The sequence below is a fragment of the Odontesthes bonariensis genome, chromosome 18 (assembly GCF_027942865.1).
Source record: "Odontesthes bonariensis isolate fOdoBon6 chromosome 18, fOdoBon6.hap1, whole genome shotgun sequence".
NCBI lineage: Eukaryota > Metazoa > Chordata > Actinopteri > Atheriniformes > Atherinopsidae > Odontesthes > Odontesthes bonariensis.
The window spans coordinates 7,776,801-7,797,203 of record NC_134523.1 but is presented as its reverse complement, the minus strand read 5'-3'; the positions used below and the strand labels follow the sequence as shown (position 1 = coordinate 7,797,203).

The 20,403-nt window shown below is 40.2% G+C and overlaps 1 protein-coding gene across 4 annotated transcripts in view; it reads left to right on the top strand.

Annotated features, from left to right (window-relative positions):
* Window positions 1-20,403, top strand: part of col16a1 (collagen, type XVI, alpha 1) — a 79,940-nt gene that overhangs the window by 15,245 nt on the left and 44,292 nt on the right. For all 4 annotated transcript variants that reach the window (XM_075450485.1, XM_075450483.1, XM_075450486.1 and 1 more), the window contains exons 3-7: window positions 4,837-4,905; window positions 4,988-5,105; window positions 11,840-11,963; window positions 12,719-13,000; window positions 15,079-15,159. In XM_075450485.1, coding sequence (XP_075306600.1) covers window positions 4,837-4,905; window positions 4,988-5,105; window positions 11,840-11,963; window positions 12,719-13,000; window positions 15,079-15,159 — 674 coding nt within the window. The remainder of the gene's footprint in view (window positions 1-4,836; window positions 4,906-4,987; window positions 5,106-11,839; window positions 11,964-12,718; window positions 13,001-15,078; window positions 15,160-20,403) is intronic.

Sequence of the window (20,403 nt, the reverse complement as noted above, 5' to 3'; positions counted from 1 at the left end):
TGCACAGTGCAAACTTCTTGCCTTTCAATGAAAACACTATAGGCTACTAAGTCTTTGCAGCTGTGAAAATTTAATTACAACTGACTACAACAAAGCACTGGTACATAGGCTGTTGATGCTAAAACATTCTCAAATTATTCTTCTTTTTTTTTTAAATGAGAGTTGGTAATGTGCATTTTCTGTCTCGTAATGAATGCTTGTGTGGTGTATGGTCTTGCAGTCATGTGCAAGTTGCAAGTATCCTTAATGTTGATATCTTGATAGAGTTAACAAATCATCCAGGTGTGTGCTTCCCATTACACATGCACCATCTATGTTAAGTGTGTTCACATCAAAAAGCAGCACTTTAGCTCTCTAAAGATCTGATCCATGTATATATGTAAATATGTATGTATGTAGGTATGTACAGTATATACACACACAACACTCAGCAGTCCTGCAAAACTGTAAGTGTAGTTTAGTTACTCAAACGCTCATCAAAGAGGAAGTGAACCCAGCCAAAACCATCCAATCTCTTTTAGGCTACATGCTGCTACTAGTAGGATTCTGGAGACGCACTCAGACTTTGTGCTAATTAGCTTGTCAGCAACCAAAAGCTTTCCTTTGATCACAGCTTGAAAGGAAATGGGGTTCAAGTTATGCAGTGTGTCCTCTGCCAAAGTGCCTAAGTGCTTGACAACATAACGGTCCAGTAAAATATCATCCATCCTATGAGTTATTCAGAAAATGTGCTTTCCACCCATGCCTGTGAGCAAATGTCTGACACTTTAACAAGTAAACACAGCATCTGATTTGATTCTCAGCTTGAGAAAGGGTACCAGGAGTTGCAAGTATGTTTACCAATGAACAAAGATGAGCAACTGTGACATAACCAGGAGAGGGGGGCCGTTATGGCGGCAATAGGCTTAATCTTTATCCTGTTACAACAGCAGCTGCTAAAAGGTGAAGTGTATTAGGCAGCAAGTGAATGCTTGTTTCTAGAAGCTGATGTGCTAAAAGGTAGAAAAATTGTCAAATGTGATGGCTAAACAACTAGTTCAACAACTAGGAGTATCTCAGAAATGACAGGCCTTGTGGGTTGTTCTGTGTCCGCCATGGTTTGTATCTTGAGTACTAAAGCTGATTTAGGAAAGATCAACTATTCAGGCGATAATGTGTGTGTTAGGGGGATCCTAACACAAGCATCACATTTTCTATTCGGCTCTTGTCTTTTTTCTTTTTGCTGGATGATAAGAAGGAATATGTATGCAGTATTCACTCAATGTCAGATGAAATGAATATATTAATGAATGTTGACTGATTGATTTCAGTACCTTTGATCCCTTAAAGCTGCATTCGGCAGGTTTTCAAAATTGCGAGTCTTAAGTCGGAAAATTCGAACTGTTACAACTTTCAGGTCCCTCCCCCAACCTCTAACAAGCTCCCCCTCTGAGGATGAGGTTGTGCACGTGAGTTCACACCAGTGTGAGCGCACACAAGCTGGGGCAGACTCACGCTCAGCAGCGTGTGCACAAGCTGTGATTGACAGGTAGGATTCCTCCACCCTAACTTGATTGGTCGCTCGGTTTTTGCAAGCATGATTACAGGCTTCAGAGGGAGCTACAGATTTCGTTATTTTTCCTAAACAGCCTATTTAATATTCTACTTCCAGAATCCCATGACAGTTCAAGCTAATATGACGAAAAAAAAGTTGCCGACCGCAGCTTTAAGGTCCATTTTTTTATTCTGCATTTTAGTTTTCTTCTAAAAAAAATTCCTTAAAAGGGCTCAACATGATGGCGATAAGTAGCTAAATTGATGTCAGTTTAGCTTGTTAAACTTTATCAGCTTTAGCTTAGTGTTTCTTTGTGTGCCTCAGCCATGATGTTTCAGCTCACTATTTAGCATACTAAAGCTTCAACTTATGAATTTATTTAGGCCATAATGCTATAGCATGCTATGTTAATTGTTTCCTGTACAGTGCTGCTAAGTGCTCATGATTCAAGTGACAAGCTTTCTGAGATTAAAAGAGTTAGCTATTTAACTTAGTTAGTTGTTTAGATAATCACCTGGTAAGGTGATTGTACATAACTTAAACAAATGTACAAATCCGGGAACAGGTCACCAAAAAATTTGGATTTTTCCCTCGAAAATTATGCTGTCTTCTTGTCCTATTCTTAAGCTATGCATGCTCGATGCTCTGAATGTACACACTAATGATAGCTGAGCCAAGTCATTCATTCAGAGCACGAGGTTGTCAATCTGACATGTCCTGAAAGGAACAATGGAGAGGCAGTATCATACATGTGCAAACTATGCTTCTTAAAGATAAATGCTTTCTCTTATGATGGAGTACTGCTAATTATTTTTAGCGTCACCTCTGATGAGTGCTTCGAAGTGTCACCTCACACCTCACATTGGCCTATCTTTTATTTTTCACCTTCTCTCCAACTTCTCTTGTGTGTTACTCAACTTTTGCGCAGCCTGCTTTCCTGTAGCCTGGATCTCCCCACTTCTTAGAGAGCCTTAATCTTAACTTTGCCAGATGGAAATGGGATGGTAAATGAATGCCACCTGCCCAAAAAAAAGGGAATGAGACTACATAAAGTAAAGTTGGCAGCAACAAAGGTAGATCTCGCTCTATGTTGACTTCAAAAAACTTGAAACGAGGGATACAAAGAAATGCTTCAGTTATAAGCATGTGAATATGTGTGTGGGTGTTATTAAGGCTGCACACTTTTTTTGCTGAATCAGCAAATAAGATTTCGGGATGGACCTGTCAAGCTATAAATACAGTATGTGTGAGATTGAGCAGGGCTCAGAGGACTTCTAACTTGTGCTTGATGTTCCCTCTGCTAAATCTGTTGTTCAGAAGTAAGGTCCAATCCCTGCAATTCCTTTGACTTTTCATTTCAAGTTTCTCTCAGCTTGCCGCAAGACAAGTGTTTGACATCTTTTTTCCACACCATGATTTGTACCTGTAGACGGCAATAAGAGAACGACACACTGTGCAGTCAGACAGGATGAAATATGCTTTGCTTTTAAACAGCGTCTCTGCTATTTTGAATTGGAGATGAGCAGAAACTGCAGGGTGTCAAACGATGGTCTTGATAGTAGTCGAGGAAGCGCTGAAAAGGATTTTGTTCTTCTTTGAGCTGGCCTCCGTGAAATTAAATTCCTCGCTCATAATTAAATTCAGGTGGCTGTTATTATTTTAGTAATTATATTACACTGTTTCAGCTCTTTTTAATACGACTGGATAAATTTGACCTCAATTGTGGATAAAATCATAGACACTACGTTGCCATTGGATACTTCAAGGCAACTCATTTTGCTGTGCTTTCATTGTTTCATCACAAAAGCCCTTAACGTTTGGTGTCTAAATGTCTGAGACGGAAAACATTTTCCTGTGGCATTCTCCATCTCATCAAAAGCATTGCTGCTGAAATAACGTACAAAATAATGTTTTGTTCCATGTTCCTGTGTACACAGTTGAACATTAGTCAAGCCCAATCTGTCTGCAAGTTATATCAATATAACCATATGGGTAGGCAATAAGAATCATGTGAGAAATAATTACGAAATTGTACATTTCTACATATTGTATGAGCTAGCAAGCATTTGAACCACTTTGTAAAGTGGTCCTCTGTTGACAAAGGAGATATAAAAAAAGTTTTTAAAAAGTGCTTTTAACACTTACACCTAGCAGGAGAGCAGATGCAAACCTCAACTAATCTGATCAACAAACTGTTACAACAGAGAGACGGTTGGTAAATAGAACCTAAAACTGGCCCAGAGCTGACAGAACAGGATTCTAATTCATTTGCATTTTCAGGCAAAATCATAGGTTGAACCCTGGCAAAATGGATTATCAATCAGAATAATGCATCATTAGCTTGTGCCGAACTTAACAATCTTTTGAAGAGATCCATTTCATCTGAATCAGGTGTGTTGAAGCAGGGAAACATCTAAAACCTGCTGGACAGTAGCCCCCGAAGAGCGGATTAGGACGTCTCTGCCTTACAGTTATCGACGACGGTAGAATAATGTAGGCACTCTATGCTTGGGGTGGCATCGAATGAGACCGAATTAAAATATCTAACCTTGAGCACAGACATACAGCATATATTAACGATTTAGAAGATTCCTGACAGCAACTCAGCTCAGAGATAATTATGAAGCTTTTTTTTGTGGTTAAAGCAAGGCACCATCTGCTTTCAGATTCTACGCAGTTTTGTTTTAAAAAAAAAAAGAGCCTTGCAGATTTTCTTGCTCAGGGCCATGGTCATTGGCCCCAAAGAGATCAATTAACCATGGATCACAGTGATTCACAGGCTTCATGTCTACCTGTACGAGTCAGATATTTCTTTTTTTCTGCCCATCTCTCACACACACACACACACACACACACACACCCCAGCAGGCATGCAGCGTGTTCTGACAGCCAACACTTTTCTCTGCAACTTTCCCTGACGGGGTGAGAACAAATCCATCAAAATGAGGCTACCGCGACAGACAGGCATGATGCTAGACAACCTGTCAGACCGGCTTGTGTTTCACACTACACAACTTTGTCCTCATTTCATCTCTCTGTCCATCTTTTACACCTTCTTTTAAACTCTCTTTCAACCTTTCCAACTCATTCTCTCTTACTACCAGATAAATATTTCAGTACATCTCATGTGTATGATTGAAGTTGCCGGTTCTTTCTTGCACATGCTCTATCCATTTCACTCAGTTCTCCAATGATTTGTTTACATCCCAAGAGAGATGTTTCAGACATAGTTGAGGCTTTAAGCTATACTACGTTGTGATGATATTCCATAACCCCCTGTGCCATCCATCTGTTTTCCACAGGAGTACAATGCCCGTTTTTACAAGTGGAAGACTGGAGGTTTCCTCAGATGGACCGGCAGAATATCACAGGTAAAAAAACACAACCTCAAATACACGCGTTGCTATCTTGGTTTTATACATCTGGGTGCTGATGAATCCCTTTTATTGGCAGGTTTTAATCTGGTGAGGCGATTTTCCCTCTTCAAGAATACAGATGTCAAGAAGATCCGCAACCCTCGAGGTCCGGTTATCCTCCGTCTGGGCAAGACAGCACTCCTGCGGCCCAGCGAGTAAGTGTGTTGTCCATGTATTTCTCTGCACTTTGCCCTCCCCCCGACACCTAAAGGAGAACACGTTTCAAACAAGGAAGTTGTGTTCAACTTTAGAATGGAGGGAATGTGTAACATGAAGAGAAATACAGTGGAGTTTTGTGCAGGATCTCCAGCTTTCATTAGGCCTTTCTTTTCATGCCATGTCTTAATAAAAGATACTCTGAACACCATCTGGCTGTTCAGCCTCTGAACCCTCTCTCAATATGTCCGTGCATTCTTGTGACTCTTGAATTTTTAAAAAAAAACAAGGCGACACCAGGCAAAGCATACAGCAGCGGTCAGTCGTTGATTGCATTTCCAAAACCACTTTATTTCCCTCGGCAGTGACGCTGGCTTGTAAAACTGAACTACAACAGCCTTTTGGTTTTCTGGTTTTAACCGCATCTTTTTATTATTACTTAGCTCTCATCATGGCTATTTTTCTCTTTTGCCTGAACAGAAGCCCACAGAGGTGATGTCATAATTTGCAGATATGATGCAGATGCCTGCAAAAACAAAAACAAAATTGAAAAGAAGTGTTAGAATTTATCAGCTGACTTTGAGAACTTATTCTTAACTTGCTTCTGGTCAGAGACCCGTAGTTATAACATCCGACAGCCTGTGGCTTCCCTGAACACCAGTAATTATCCTTTCATGATGCTATCACACAGTAGCGGGGTGTAGATCATGTTTTATAATCCGCGGTAAATGCTTATTAGGTGCTGTTCTCTTTGTTTTTGTTCTATTCTTGCTTTTGTGAAACGCAGTTCTCAGGAATTCCAGATACACTTGCCATTAATACAGCCGTTTTTCAGAACTTGCCAAATGGGTCAGCTTGGAGTGTTTCATCACTCTGTCTAGTGTTGTGATATGTGAGCACACTTAAAGATAAATCTGCCTACAGAACACACTTTTCAGTTGAGACATTTTGTCCTAAAAGAGTCACAAATATTGTTTTCCATTGTCTTGGAGAGATCTTATGAAAAGAAGGGAAAAAAACATCCCTGACTTCTCAGGAAATCAGCATCTGTGGAGCCAAAGAAGAAAATACATGATGTTTTTGTTTTGCCCCCAATCAGACAAAGAGAGGACCGCAAAACTACTCTCTATCTTTCCTTTGTTTCTTTGTTGTATTGGATTTTTTTACCGTGCAGCTCTTTATTGAAATTTTGATTCCAGAGAGCTTTGCTGTCAGTTTTATCAGTGAAGCACGCTACCTGGGTGACTTTTGTTTGACGGAGACAGAAAATAATCAATGCTAGAACATCAGCCTCGCCTGTCGGCTGCCTTTCATCCTGTCTCTCTGTATATAGGACTCACTGTCTTTTATTTATGTTTTATAAAAGGACTCTACAAAATAATTGGAGAGCCTCCTCTTTTTTCTTTCTTTTTCTTTTTTCCTGTTCTGCTGATAAATACGAGCTCCCTTTTTGGGAAAGAAAAAAAGAAAGATGGGAACGTTATGTAAAGATAAAAACTGAATGGAATGACTTCGGTGTCATATAGTCTCTCAAAAAGACAACACATTTAATGTGTTCTATGGGCAAAGTGTGTGGAGTGCATGCAGCACTGTTAAACACATAGAGTTCCAAAGAATGGGGTCATGTTACATGAATAAAATGATGGATTACTAAACTAAGTAAGACCCTCCCAAATGTAAATATGTTTCCTCATTAAAGGGATATTATTTTCTGTATTTTTGGGGGGTATTTTTTCGTTTGTTTTAATTAAATGTGGGCTATGTGAAGTACTTAGGAGTAGATGGCAATCAGGGGACTCTCAATTGGGATAATCAGAAAGGATTTTTGAAGTTGAAGCCAAGCCCACTGCTGCTTAGAACCAGGCCACCTAGCAGAAGAATGTTTGCCATCAAAACGTTTGTAGTGAATGTACTAAATGACTGTCTGATGCAAAAGTGGCATGCAAAAATCCCAATTATTGCATTTGCTCAAACCGCAATTACATTTTTGAGTTGCTTCTAGATGGTGCTGGATTTTGAGCTGTGCACAGATAACAAACTCTACTAGAACAGGGAGCTCGGAGGATGCAATGTAGGAGTGGTGCAATAGCCACAAATTTGTAACACTGTTGTATTATGAGATGTCTGCAGAGGATGCCAAGCAGTCGCTATGACTGCAATGTTCCCCTCTTTTCATGATTTATTCTGCATGTACTGAATGTTCAATGCTAAATTTGAAAAGAATAAAAACACACAAGTCTTAATGTCGGGAACAGCAAGGGCCAATTCTAGTTTGCTGGAACCTGGATATATCACACCTGCCCAGTTTGTAGCCGGTGGTCCACAGCAAAGGATAAATGGATGTTGGCCTCCTGTTTCCAGCTGCCCATCCTCTTTGGTTCTCCACAGGGCTATAGTGAAGGGCTTCGAAGGTGAGAGGCAGTCCAACACCACCTGTGCTTCTCTTCGTATTCCGTCTGTCACAGCTGGCCTTTGCATGCAATCAGGCAGAGAATGCAAGAGTTGCCATTGGGAGATGGGCTCTCTGCAGTCAAACTACCCTTCTAGGCCTCGATATCCTTCTGACATCCGCTCTTCCGGTGTCCTGCTCCGAGGGCTCATAAGACTTAACATCGGGACTAAGTGCAGGGTCCCCATCCTGTGACTAACACTTCCAGTCCGCCCCTCGCGGAACCTTTACCTCAGAGTGAGTCAGCAGTTTTGCCTTGGTTCTCACGTGTCCTTACCTTCGTCCACTTCCCAGTCAGGTTGAAACATGGGTGGCTTGGAGTCGAAGGTCGTAAGTGTTTGGTTTAAAGACTGCAAAGAGTAAAGGCAGAGAACAGATTTAGGGATGTAGTGGAGAGTGAGCAAGAGGACTTAAAAGTTTAAATCTATGCAGGGAGTAAATGTATCCCAACAAATCTTTTTTGTTCAAGCAGTTTGAGTATGAACATTATATCAGAGATGCTTTAATTCAAAGTGACTTAATTGTGTTAAAAGTGTTCAATTTAGTATCTGGCCTAAACACCTGAACTGGAGCTCGAACAAGCAACCTTTTGAGTAAAGGACAAGCACTCTACCTCTTGTGATGAAGCGACCGATGAGCATATCGGCTGCAGTACGGGGTTTCAACTTCTTACGCAGGGACACTTTGCCACGCAGAGGGGCCGATAATTCAACCTTCCATCTTTCACCTGGAAGATGCATATGTTACCATATGTGTGTCGATTTGTGTGTTTTTTTTCTTTCTAATTGAGACCTCTCACATTAAGTTTTACCCGCATTCCAGGTTCAGTGTATATAGTGTATCTGAGAAGCAGGTTAATGAATGATTCCCATCCAGCTAAGCCTCTCTATCGCTCAAGCAGCTTTTTAATTCATCACCGCTGAGTTTGATTGAAGTGTTAGACGTGTGTACAGTAATTGGAAACCAGCATTTTGCTTGGTACCAGAGGCTAATCCATTCACCAAATCCAGGCTAACAAATGAATGACAGCCAGATGAAGCTGCTTGTCTCTTGCCTCTGTCAGTTGTCTGCTGACAGAGAAATAGACACCTTTAACAGCTGGTTACATGGATTTCCCTTTCACTCAGATAAAATGTTCTCCCTCTGCCTGTTTCTTTTATTCGGCAACATTGTATCGGAATATCTACGGAATAACTAAATAATGCCACAAGGCCAAGATGACAGTTGTTTATGACGGAACTGCAATGCATTTTGTGAATTATCGTGAAGCAAAATGTAAAGTTTGTTGCTCTTCATGAGAACAATGAGTCAATGACAGCAACTGTATGGTTAAATTATAAGCAACTAAAAAAAAAAGTGCAAAGGGTGATGCTTGTAAGAGTTTCTGTCACCACTGAAGAAAAAAAGGAGGAATCGTGATTTCATTTAAAGAGAATGAATACAGACGACGGACTTGGTGATGTGAGTCAGTGAGGAGGAAATCGACACGTTTTACAGCCGTATTTAAACTTGGGAAATAATTGCTTTCCTGGCGAGTCTTGAAAATGTGACACCAGATGTATCCGGATCTACTAATAAATTCAAAGTTAATTCTATTCTTTAGTTGCTTCCATATTGTTCAAATGACTAACAATTTGGAGAGAGACATAGCCACAGGGAAACAGTCAAGCGTGTAACAACATTTGTCAGCTGGAGCTTTCTTTCAGGTGTCAGGTGCTGGCTGTTTAAAATGCCTTCCTGTTAGTTGTGTACGAAACACTCAGAGGCCCTTGCCACTATAAGCAGTGGATTCCACTTAGGAGCAAGCACAAAGGTGCCTGTACACCTCTCCAGGTGCTATTCCAGTCTTAAACTTGAGAATCACCTTTCCAACATTAGTTTTCCTCTCCTTCCTCCTCCCCTGTGCCTCTCTGACATACACTGATTTTCCTCTGCTTCTCCCTCCTTCCTTTACTTTTTTTTTCTCTTTTCTTTTTTTTTAACAAGAGAGGCAGAAGTAACTTTCTCAGAGAGCTGGGAGAGGCTGGATCTGAATGTGTCTGGCCCGAACTGAGTGATTTATCTCCTCACTGTTTTTAATGTGTCTTTACCCTGAATGCAATAGGCAGGAGTGCAGAGCTTCCACCTTAAAAAGTCACTCGTTTTTGTGAGTGGTTTTGTACCCTGCAGCTCATAGCTCTAATCGACAGAGGAACAAAGTTGTTCCTCTGTCGATGGCTGTTCCTCTCACTTTCTCTTTCCTTCCTTGAATTGTCTACCATCGCACCGCAACGTGGATTGGTTGTTAAGCGAAATTCTCGTGCTTTTTCAGGTTATACCCAGAGTTTTTTGGTCTCTTGTCGTAGTTTTTCACTCTCTTCACAGCTCTTTGTCTTTCTTTCTTCTCTCTTCTCGAGTTTAATTTTTTTTTGGTCTCTTTCTCACCCTTTTCCCCCACCAGTCCGTATGTTTTGACGTTCTGTAGTTGGCTGTTTTCCCTTGGATCTTCCCTCAGTCATAAATCACTGCCACCCCACTTCTAGGATGGGAAACCAGCTGGCAGCATCAACAGTTTTGCGTGCTTGTCTGTATGCGTACGTGCAATGAGAAAGAGAAAGAACAAAATGGAGCAAGAGAGAATATTTCAAAGTGTTTACCATCTCAGTGAGCATGCATTTCACTGGGCTTGGGAGTGAACTCTTTATATCTCAATAAATCTGCACACCTTCATAGTCTGTTTGTTTTGTATTCTGTATTGCATTGGTGGGCTTAGATGCCCTTGACCAGAACTGAGGGATGAAACCTGTCAGACTGTATCTGCTATGAAAATGAATTCCAGGGGGTCCCATACAAGGGCTTTGCAGTGTAGCTCTGGCTGCAGTCACAAAATGCATCAATGTGGAAAGAAAGAAAAATTTGAGGGGGAGGGAGGGATTACTTTGTCACTGTACTCATGAGGACACAAAGTAAAGATTTACCCAAAGTTTTCCCATACTCATTTGTGAAAAATAAAATGCAACTCCAGTGGCAGGTTAAAGTCAACACCAGTGTAGGGCTGTAACTAACTTAGTTCTATTATAGACGATGCTCAGGATTAATTCAAACTAACGTGCAGTAAAATCATATAAAAATCAAAGAGAGATTGCCGAAACAACTACAAATTAGGAATTCAGCACTGAAATGCCTGCCAATTATTTTTTTGTAGATTGATTTGATAGTTGTTAGGGGCTTTTAGTGCATTGTAGTAACAGGGGTGCTTTCCAAAGGACAAAACATACACATGAGCTTAAACTCTGACTGCATTGTCACTGCAAATGGGAATCCTGACGTGACAGCCTGGTGGCAGCTGGAAAAAGAGTCAAACTTATGTAGTTTATGTAATTTGCGTCTCAGACATTGGTTCAATTTATCCTGAAGTTGTTCAGTAGTATTGGGTTTGTGTCCCGTGTTGTAATGTTCAACTAAGCAGGTAAGTTTGGTCACAAGTTTGGTAACTTGTCTTGGGTTAGGAGTTGAAAAAAGAAAGAAAAAACCTACTAGGGGATTTCTGTGAACTATAGTCACAACAAAGAATTGCTACTTCCTCTAACAGTAAGAGGTATGAAAAACTTTGCAGAGGGAAAGGACTCATTGAAGGTTTGTGTTTTTTTCTTTGATCGAATTGGTTGGCAGTGTGTTTTTTTTGTTGCCATGATCAGGTTGCTCTTCCTTGTTCAAATTTTTTTTCAAAGTTTGGTCAAAGACATCTAAACTTTTATCAGCTGATATGACTTAAGCTTTAATAACTTTGGATGTAGAAGAAAAAACGTAAAAACCCACAATGGGACGTCTGTATTACGTCAACGTGTATGCCTTGCTACAGCATATGCGGTGATGTTTGAGCCCTATTTCAGTGACCTTTACATTAGCTGGTTGCTAGTTTCCATTATTTTATAATCCTAGTATTTTATAGTTTCTTAGTTCACATATTTCAATATTCAGACTGGATTTTGATAACACCCTTTCTGAAAGATACTCATGTGATATCTTAAACAGTGGGGTTTGGTGATAGTGTTACCCTACCAGTACGTCTACAAGTTTGATATCAATATTATGGAAGTGAGGTTTTTTTTGTTCTTTAAAGTTAAGATGGATAGTAAGCAAATTTATTTGTTAGTTTTCTTTGTCAAGCCTGATATTGTTGCTGCTTGTTGCAGATTGCTCACATTATGCTCACATTGCATATGCAGTGTTTTCACAGTTTGACTGCTCCTGTGGATGGAGGGATGTCATCTTGTCTGACCTTTCTGAACTACTCTTTTCCAGTCAGATCATCCCTAATGGTTTACCTGATGAGTTCACACTGGTCTTCACCCTGGCTTTGAAAAAGGCAGCCCTGAGGGACACCTTCTACCTCTTTCAGATATCTGATCAGCAGGGATACCCACAGGTGCAGCTCACTCTCCGTTTCCTCATCCACTGCTTTGTGTATTCTTGTTATTCACCCATCCAGCTCTTTCCTCCTGTCCACCTGCCTGCCCTCTGTCATTCCCCACTCCCCTTTAACTCTCTTCATTGATCTCTCACCTTTTAATCATCCCACTTCCCCCCCCTTCTTTCCCGCTATCTCTCATCCCACTTTTGCGTGGTCATCCACTTTCCCTTTCGATTTCTTTTCTCGCGTGACATCTTTTTAATTCCCTCCCCTCTTTCATCCCGTTCGCCTTTTGTCCTCTCTTATTTTTCATTGGGCAAGCCCCCTCTCTCTCCCTGTCTCTTTGGTCCTCCTTCAATCATCTCTTGCTCTCCTCTTTCATTCCCCTTCATTGTTATTCATATGTGTTCCATGATAAAGCACTGGAGTTCCTCAGAGTCCCGATAATCACTAAGAGTCTGAGGCTAGATTTAAATACTTTGTGTGTATGATGGATGGAGGCTGAGTCGCCTCATTAGGAGTGATTGATTGGTTGTAGTGCTTGTGTGTAATTAATATGTCTTCCTTTTTACTTCATCTTTGCTGCTGTGTTCTACAGCTTTGTTTGGTGGTTGTCGTGAGTGTATATTACTCTTTTTTGAATCCCCTGCGAGTCAGACAACTTGAGACACAGTTGATTTTTATTTAGATTTAATTGGTACAAGCCCACCCCTTTCCTCTTTTTACCCTCCACTTATCTCCGTCCCCTTTCATCTCCACCTGAAACCTAGCTCTCAGTGGACCTGAGTGGCACTGATGGCACCCTGTCCCTTCGAGCCAGAGGGGTGGACCCCACGGCTGACCTGGTCAGCTGCATTTTCACCGGGGAGGGGGTGGAGGCCCTAATGGACCTCCGCTGGCACAAGTTGGCCCTGAGCGTGCAACACGGCGCCGCCTCCCTCCACGTGGACTGCAGCTCCATCGAGACGAAGCCCCTCGAGCCCCGAGGAGTTCTCCCTACTGACGGACACGTACTGCTGGGTGTTCGGGCTTCGGATGCTGGACCAGCACAAGTATGACATTAATACTAATAGATTTGTTTACTTTTTTCTTTTGATTTTTCCTGCATAAGTGTAAAAGCCGAAAGTAACTGTTCCAGGAAAAATCGGCCGATTATTTTCTTCATTTATCATCGTTTATTGCGTAATAATAGAAATAGATGGCTTCTTTAATACACAAAGTGACACCTTCACAATGCTTGTTTTGTCCAACCAACAAACCATTATACCATCAAGCTATAAAGATATAATAAAGTTATCAAGATTATGATCTTGATAAAAAAAGTTTATTTATTAAAATGGCACCGTGGAATATTATAATAAGCAATTATCTTTTTAGTGGGCATCTAACTGATCACTGAACTGAACAATTCATCATATTCAAAAAATCTCTTCAAATGTGTTTGTGTGCAGCAATTCAAATTTGTGAAGTAACCAGTAATTAAACTTTTGGAAGAGTTTCTGATTTTCAGGGCTCTGACAACATAAGTTTTTCACTGCACTATTATCATGGCCAAAAGCCACATTATAATGATGCCATATGTCAGCAAACAACTGGAAAATATCACCCAAAACCGGCGATGAGGAACTGTAAAATCTATTCAAATAAAAATCTCCTGAGCTGAGAGCTGAGTTTCATGAACTGAGATCAAATCATGGTATCACCATAAGTGTACTGTCAAAACAATTTATACTCAATTATTTTATCATCATGATTTTCATCAATAACAACATATGAAGACACCCCTGGTGTAAGGTTCAGTGTGTCATTAGAAAATAAAGTAAAGATCTGCGGAAGTGATTGAGTGATTGAGTAAATTATTTCAAGTACTCATTGATTTCAGTAGTCATTCCACCACTGAAGCCAAATCTTAAGGAAACACGTTTCCATGATGTGATTTTTTTATTTTTTTATTCTGAAGTGAGTGAGGAGAGCCTGATCTCAACATTTGGCAGTCAACTCATCAATTTCAATCTGGTTGTTGAATGACATTGACCGGTCAACAGTGTCAAATTCAGAAATCAAAGCCAGTTGGGTTAAAAATGGAAAAGCAACCTAAATCAGCACTACTAGCTTTGATAGCTTTGTTTGAGGGCTGTGAAGGCTAGTACAGTACCGCTGCTGTTCATGAAATTTATATTTATCGATCAGAAATGGAGGGCTGGCGTAAACCTCTTTCAAAATAATGCATGGGCTTTTGCAGCAAATGAGGGACTACTGAATCATTTAAACAGCTATGCATATGTGAAGAAGTAGAAAAATAGAAAGTTAATGCTTTGGGTTCTGTGTTAGATTTGATTAAATATACACAGTATAACTGCCCTGTCTCGCAGTCTAAATGTCATCTAAAGTTACTATTTGATCATATGACCTTCAATTTCTCTCTGTATGAAAAGCAAACAGTGTCAGAAGCGCTATGAAAGAACCAAATTCTATTGATTAGATCAGTAGCATATGGAAAGGTATGTATTATGATTCCGTATACCTTTGCCGTGCGGAGTATTAATGACACTTTAGTCTCTTTCCAGGCAACCTTACGGAGGCATTTCTCCCAGGACGAAGTATACATAGCATTTTTTTCTTGTAAACCTACTTCCTCGTACAATTTTTAATGTGGAAATTGCTCATTCTGCCCATGTGTGGATGTACTGTAAAGGTCCATACAGTATTTCGTGTGTATGCACGTCATGTGGACCAGCAGGTGAACTCCTCAGGCGCTGTTTCTTTAAGACAGTCTTATCCAGTCCTGATTTATACAGTGAGTGGAACACCCTCACTGTGCCGCAACTGTTAACAGTGAAAATCAGTTAACTGGCTTAGTTAGAATGCAGGAAAGCTCTTTTGTTAATGCGAGAAGGAAGCGTTCACACACACACACACACACACACACACACACACACACACACACACACACACACACACACACAGGTTAACTTTCTGCCAAATAGCTTTCTTGATGCTTTTATATAAATGAGAAATTAATTGCCTCTCAGACTTGTTCACTGCCTCATTTAAACGTGTTAAATAAATAAAGCAGATGACTTAAAGCCCTCCACTTTAACTTTCTCTCTCCTCCCACTTGCTCTCACAGATGGATATTCAGCAGGTGATGCTGTATTGTGACCCTTTGCTTGCCATTCAAGAAGCCTGCTGTGAGATACCTGGCGCTCGGGTAAGACTGGAAACCTTTCACTGTGGTTAACTATTTATTACAAGGATGTTACCGAGCAAATAATCACATTTCACCTCACAAACTATGGAACTTTTTTTGCATATTAAAAATTCATCTCCTAAAATCTCTTTTTTTATTCTAAAACTTTTTTTGCCAATAAAAAAAACAGTCCTCACTGCACCAAGCACCCAGTTCCTCAGCCAAGCCAAACGCTGGTGGATGGTGTCATGCTAACGTCCTCGTGCTTGTGTTGGTTTGTTAATTCATCAGTTTTTAACAGCACATGCAAAGTAGCTGTAAATCCCCCACCCACAACTAGTCAGGATTCGTTCCTCCAACCTTCTGCCTGGAACATAGTTCAGTTCAGTTCAGTTGACTTTATTAGTACCCGTAAGTAGATTTGTTCTGCAGAAAATAGGAGAAGGCATCTCACGCACCTTATTAACAGACATTAATTTGACAGAGGACAGGTCAAGACAGTACCAAAACAGACATGGCAAGTACTCACAATGCTCACTGAACAGGATAAAAGTAGATATTGCCCACAAGGCAAGGAACAATAAATAAAGGTTGAAACCACATACATGATCTCACTGGATGGTGGCCCGCAGAGCCAACGCCAAATTACAAAGCCATTGAATTAATGGCTGATTTTGCTCATTTTTCTTTTAACGCATGAAGAAAGAAGGGAAACTTTTATGGGTAAGCACACTATGTTGATTTTTAGTGTAAGAAAAAAAAAAAATCAAATGAAACAAAATTAGGGGAATTCAGAATTTAGAGGTAGCATTCCTGGATTCAAAATTTCCTTACACAGTTCACAAAATGATCTAAATAACTTTGGACCGCAAAGTTTTTTCTTTTTTCATTTGGCAAATTCGCCACAGCGGCAGAAGTCACAGCAGTAGAACATAGACTGGAAGTCAAACAGCTCACCTGTCACATGTATGAAAATGGGGGGGGGGGGGGTCCACTTTTCCAGCACTGATGGTTTATTGATTTTTAACTATTAAGAAATCTCAGAGAGAGCACCCCCTGCTCTCACACCGCCGGCTGTCACGCATGAGGATGGCACGTCAAAGTCCCCGTGACATCCAATTTGACGTGTGTTTTTCTATGACCTGTCTGGCACAACACTCCTGCATCTGGTCGAGCAAAGACAAGAAGGTCGTTTGCAAGGTGTCCCCACTGGCGCACTATGGTTTTTCATTTCCTGGAGAAAAAAAAATAGAAATGTTGATTCATCCTGCACTCCGGGGTATAGACAAATTTTTGCACCAAATGAGACAATTCCCTGAATTTGAGTGGTAATATGAAGTGGTATCAATTCCTGTTATATCTCATTTATCGAATCTGAAGAAATGGACTCTGATGGGATGTTGTGTTCTGAAATACTCTTTGCCTGGAAGCAGAATTTTTTGAAAATCTTGACAGCTAGAGTAGACTTTAGTACACATTTTCCCTGTAAAACAGAAAACTGTCAGCTTTGTGAATTCATCTCTTTTTGTACAGAGTAAACAAAACAAACTTATTAGGTACCGGAAGGCTAATTCTCCTCAGACAGAGCGAGTCTAGCTGTTTCCTTTTCTTGAAGGGGTGTTGCGCGAAGATAAGTTAACTGTTTACTTCATTTGCATTCTAACGGTACATTCGTCAACACAAATGGTGCCTGGAAATTCTCATTAATCTTCTAATGCAGTGGTCAACAGTGACTAACTGATCTGACCATTTTTAGCTTTCAGTGCACCCCTGCAGGGATTTTTGCAGGGCTGTTACAATGGATACAATTATGGAGAGGCTTGTGGTTTTTATCCTGGGTAAAGCACCATAAGCCCTTTGAAAGAAATGAAACCCATTTAATTTAAAGTTTACTAGAAAAAGGTTTTAAAAAGGGGCGTTTTAAACTAAGCCATTTGAAATGATTCGGTTTCAGATGGTTTCTAAAACTAACTTTTTCTTTCACATTTTCACGTCTTATTGACAAGGAATCTGCATTTTCAAAACAAACATCTTACAAATTGATTTTCAAGAACTGCTTGTACAAAGCAAAAAGTAGTTTTTGGGGAACGATAACGTCTCAGCCCATTTGTTGCATGCTCGCTAATGTTTTGTGTAACATGTGTCCATTGGAGATAACAGTAATGGCGCCTGCTTTTTGCCATCTTTGCTTGGACTAAATATATTATGTTGCAATATACTGTAACATCACAATGACAATTGTATTTCTCCTTGTTTCTTTCATTTTGTTTTTGCCTTGATGATCTGTAATAGTCAGCAGGTTCCGAATCTCTATAAGATTCGGCTCTCTATAAGCCATCCTCTCTCTATTAGCCAGGAAATACAAATAATGGTAACTGGGTGCTACTTAGGTTTTAAAAGTATAATTTGTGGCCGATATTTTTTGGAGATCTGTCATCGAAAGCAGGCCTACAAAGAAAATCAGAAGGCATTATTTCCATGTTTTAACGTTTTATTTTTGGCAAGCTTTAAACAAAAAGCACAGGAGCCATTTCCCTTTGTTATACACTTGTGGAGCATACCAAAGCAGCGGACCGACATCAAACTCTCTCTTGGCCAGCCCTTTAGCCCTCTCTTAGCGCTTTGCAGCTATGATTGAAACTCCTCAACAAGACCAGGTCCCTATGCAAACTAATTGGGAGAGAATGATAACCGTACTGATAAAAACAGCTTTAAAAGTTTGGTAACTCTGCCCCTGAAATAAGGCCTTAATAGCTCTTTCCCACCATTGTAGCTTTGCTGTGAATTCAGTTGACACTGTTGTGAACCACAACTTTGGGTTTACTTTAGGTAAACGATACGATTGCCTGGATATGTTTCCCAGTTCAGCAGACATTTGGGTTCCTGTGGAGAGAGTTGGGTGATAAAACCTACAACTGCCATCTTCAGCTTTTGTAGAATTTTGGAGCAACGCTCGGTTGCCCACATTTAGCTTCAACTTTTATCCACTGATGGGAAAACCTTGAGTTTATTTGGAAACTGTCCAAGCATAAATTGGGAGCAACTTACCACAGCAACTTTATTCAAACTAATCCAAGTGCGAAATATTCAACACTTGTTGTAGCTTCTTCATCACAAAGTAACCTGCTGGAAGGCTTTAACATCAACTGCTGCAAGAGAATCTGCTGCCGCATTCATCCAAGGGGAACACCCTGAAAAGCCTCTTTATTCGCTCATGCTCATGCGTTTTCTTTATAACGCGTTCTGCTCAATTTCATTTATTGCCAGGCTTCCACAAATATGAAAAGCCTTACTTATTGGGTTTGTACATTTCCAGTGGCTTTGTTTGACCTTTGATCTTATTCAAGTCGTCTAGGGCAGGGCTTCCCAAACTTTTCCATGCCAAGGCCCCCCAAACAGTATTAGCTTCTGGCCGGGGACCCCCTTTGCAAACCACAGACAATGCTACAAAATATGTAAAGAAACAACAACTTTTAGAACGTATTTTCTTTCTTTTATTCACGGACAGTAGCTTGCCGTGTGAATGCAGCCTGACTAAATGCTCTTCTTTACGTCTGAAGAAGTCAGACTCTGCTGGATGTTTTTGTATTGTATTGTATGACGCTGAAGTTTCGAAGGTTTTGAACACTCATTTGAGAGGGTCTCCAGACAGAGGACGCATTTTAGGCAATCGTGGCCATTTTTCTGTATGCCTGTAAAGCCAAACTTAAAGCAATACTATGTAACATTTCTACCTTAAAATAGACAAGTTACATTGTATTGCTTTAATGTATGCTGCCTCGTACTTTCTGATTTTAGTCGGCCAGTTCTTTCAGTCTCTTCCAAGTCAAAAATATGTCCATTTTATCTAGCTACCTACACGCTAGCTTGAGGAACAGAGCAGCTTCAGAACAGGCGCAAACCCCCAGGTGTACGATGTTTTGACTGGCAGCCAATCAGAAAGACAAGCATGGCAAATAACATTTCGATATGATACATTATTATAAATTGTATTTTACAATACTGATTAAAAAAAAATGTGACAATTTTTTATAATGATGTTTAAAAATTTTTTAATTCTATTTTTTTATTTTTGCATTTTTTTATAATCTTCACTCCAATTTTCTGAGGCCCCCCTAGCGCCCCCTGCCCCACTTTGAAAACCACTGGTCTAGGGCTTTGAGATATTCCATTCTGTACAGCTGTGTGCAACTAATTGTGATTGCTAATATTGTTTGCTGACAAAAAATTTGAAAGACCTTACTCAGCTTTAGAGATTGCATTTCTCTGTCTTTCTCTCGCTCTTTTGTTTTTCTTTGGTAGCCTATTTGTTTAGTTATTGTATGGACACAATACAAACAGAGGCTCTATCAAATAGAAAACAGATTCACTGAATTAAAAACTGTGCTGCACTATGTTGAGTATGCGAAGAATTTGCAAACAGTCTGTTACGGAGCATTTTTTAAAGCTGAAAATATTTTTGTACCCAGTCAACTTTTTTGACAGAATTCTCCACGGTGCCTGTGTGTGTGTGTGTGTGTGTGTGTGTGTGTGTGTGTGTGTGTGTGTGTATGAATATGTGTCTTTTTCACGACAAAATGAATTTAAAGTAGGGACACACACACACACACTCACTCACAGGGTGGGAAGTTGCTTTAGAAGTATGATAGTGAAGTCCTCTGCAGGAGGGACTCCACGCTGTAAAATTGATTAGCTTGGCCCGAAGAAGGAAACCTTTTCTCTTTTGCTCCTGTGTTGGAAGGCTCCCTCCAAGCTGAATTTAAATTTGAGCTGAAAAGTAGAAGCGCAACAGTGCAAAAAAGTAGACGCTCACGCACTCGGTGTGGCTGTTAAGTTTTGAAACACAAATGAAATAACAGAGGTGTATGATGTTACGTGTTAGACGAATGGGATTTGCATTGTTGGACTGGATTTTAAGATTCATTTTTAGAGAAAATCATTTAAGTGTGATATTCTGGGTTTTAGATTTGTGCTGTTTTAAACCACATTTAGAAATTTATTTTATTTTTTTCCTTCATTGTTGTTTTTATTGCAATTTTGTCTACAAAACTAGACACAAGACAAAACAAACAAACATGACAGCTCTTACTACATAGAGATGAACATACAGCACGATACAGAAGGTGGTGAATCAGTCTTACAATACACGGATATCGTTCAAGTCCACAGCAGTCCTTTTAATAGGGTGGAGGAAAGTTCTGGACCGATATACTGTAGTCCAAAAACGGGCGCCATACTCTGTATCTACACTGTGATGTATGATGT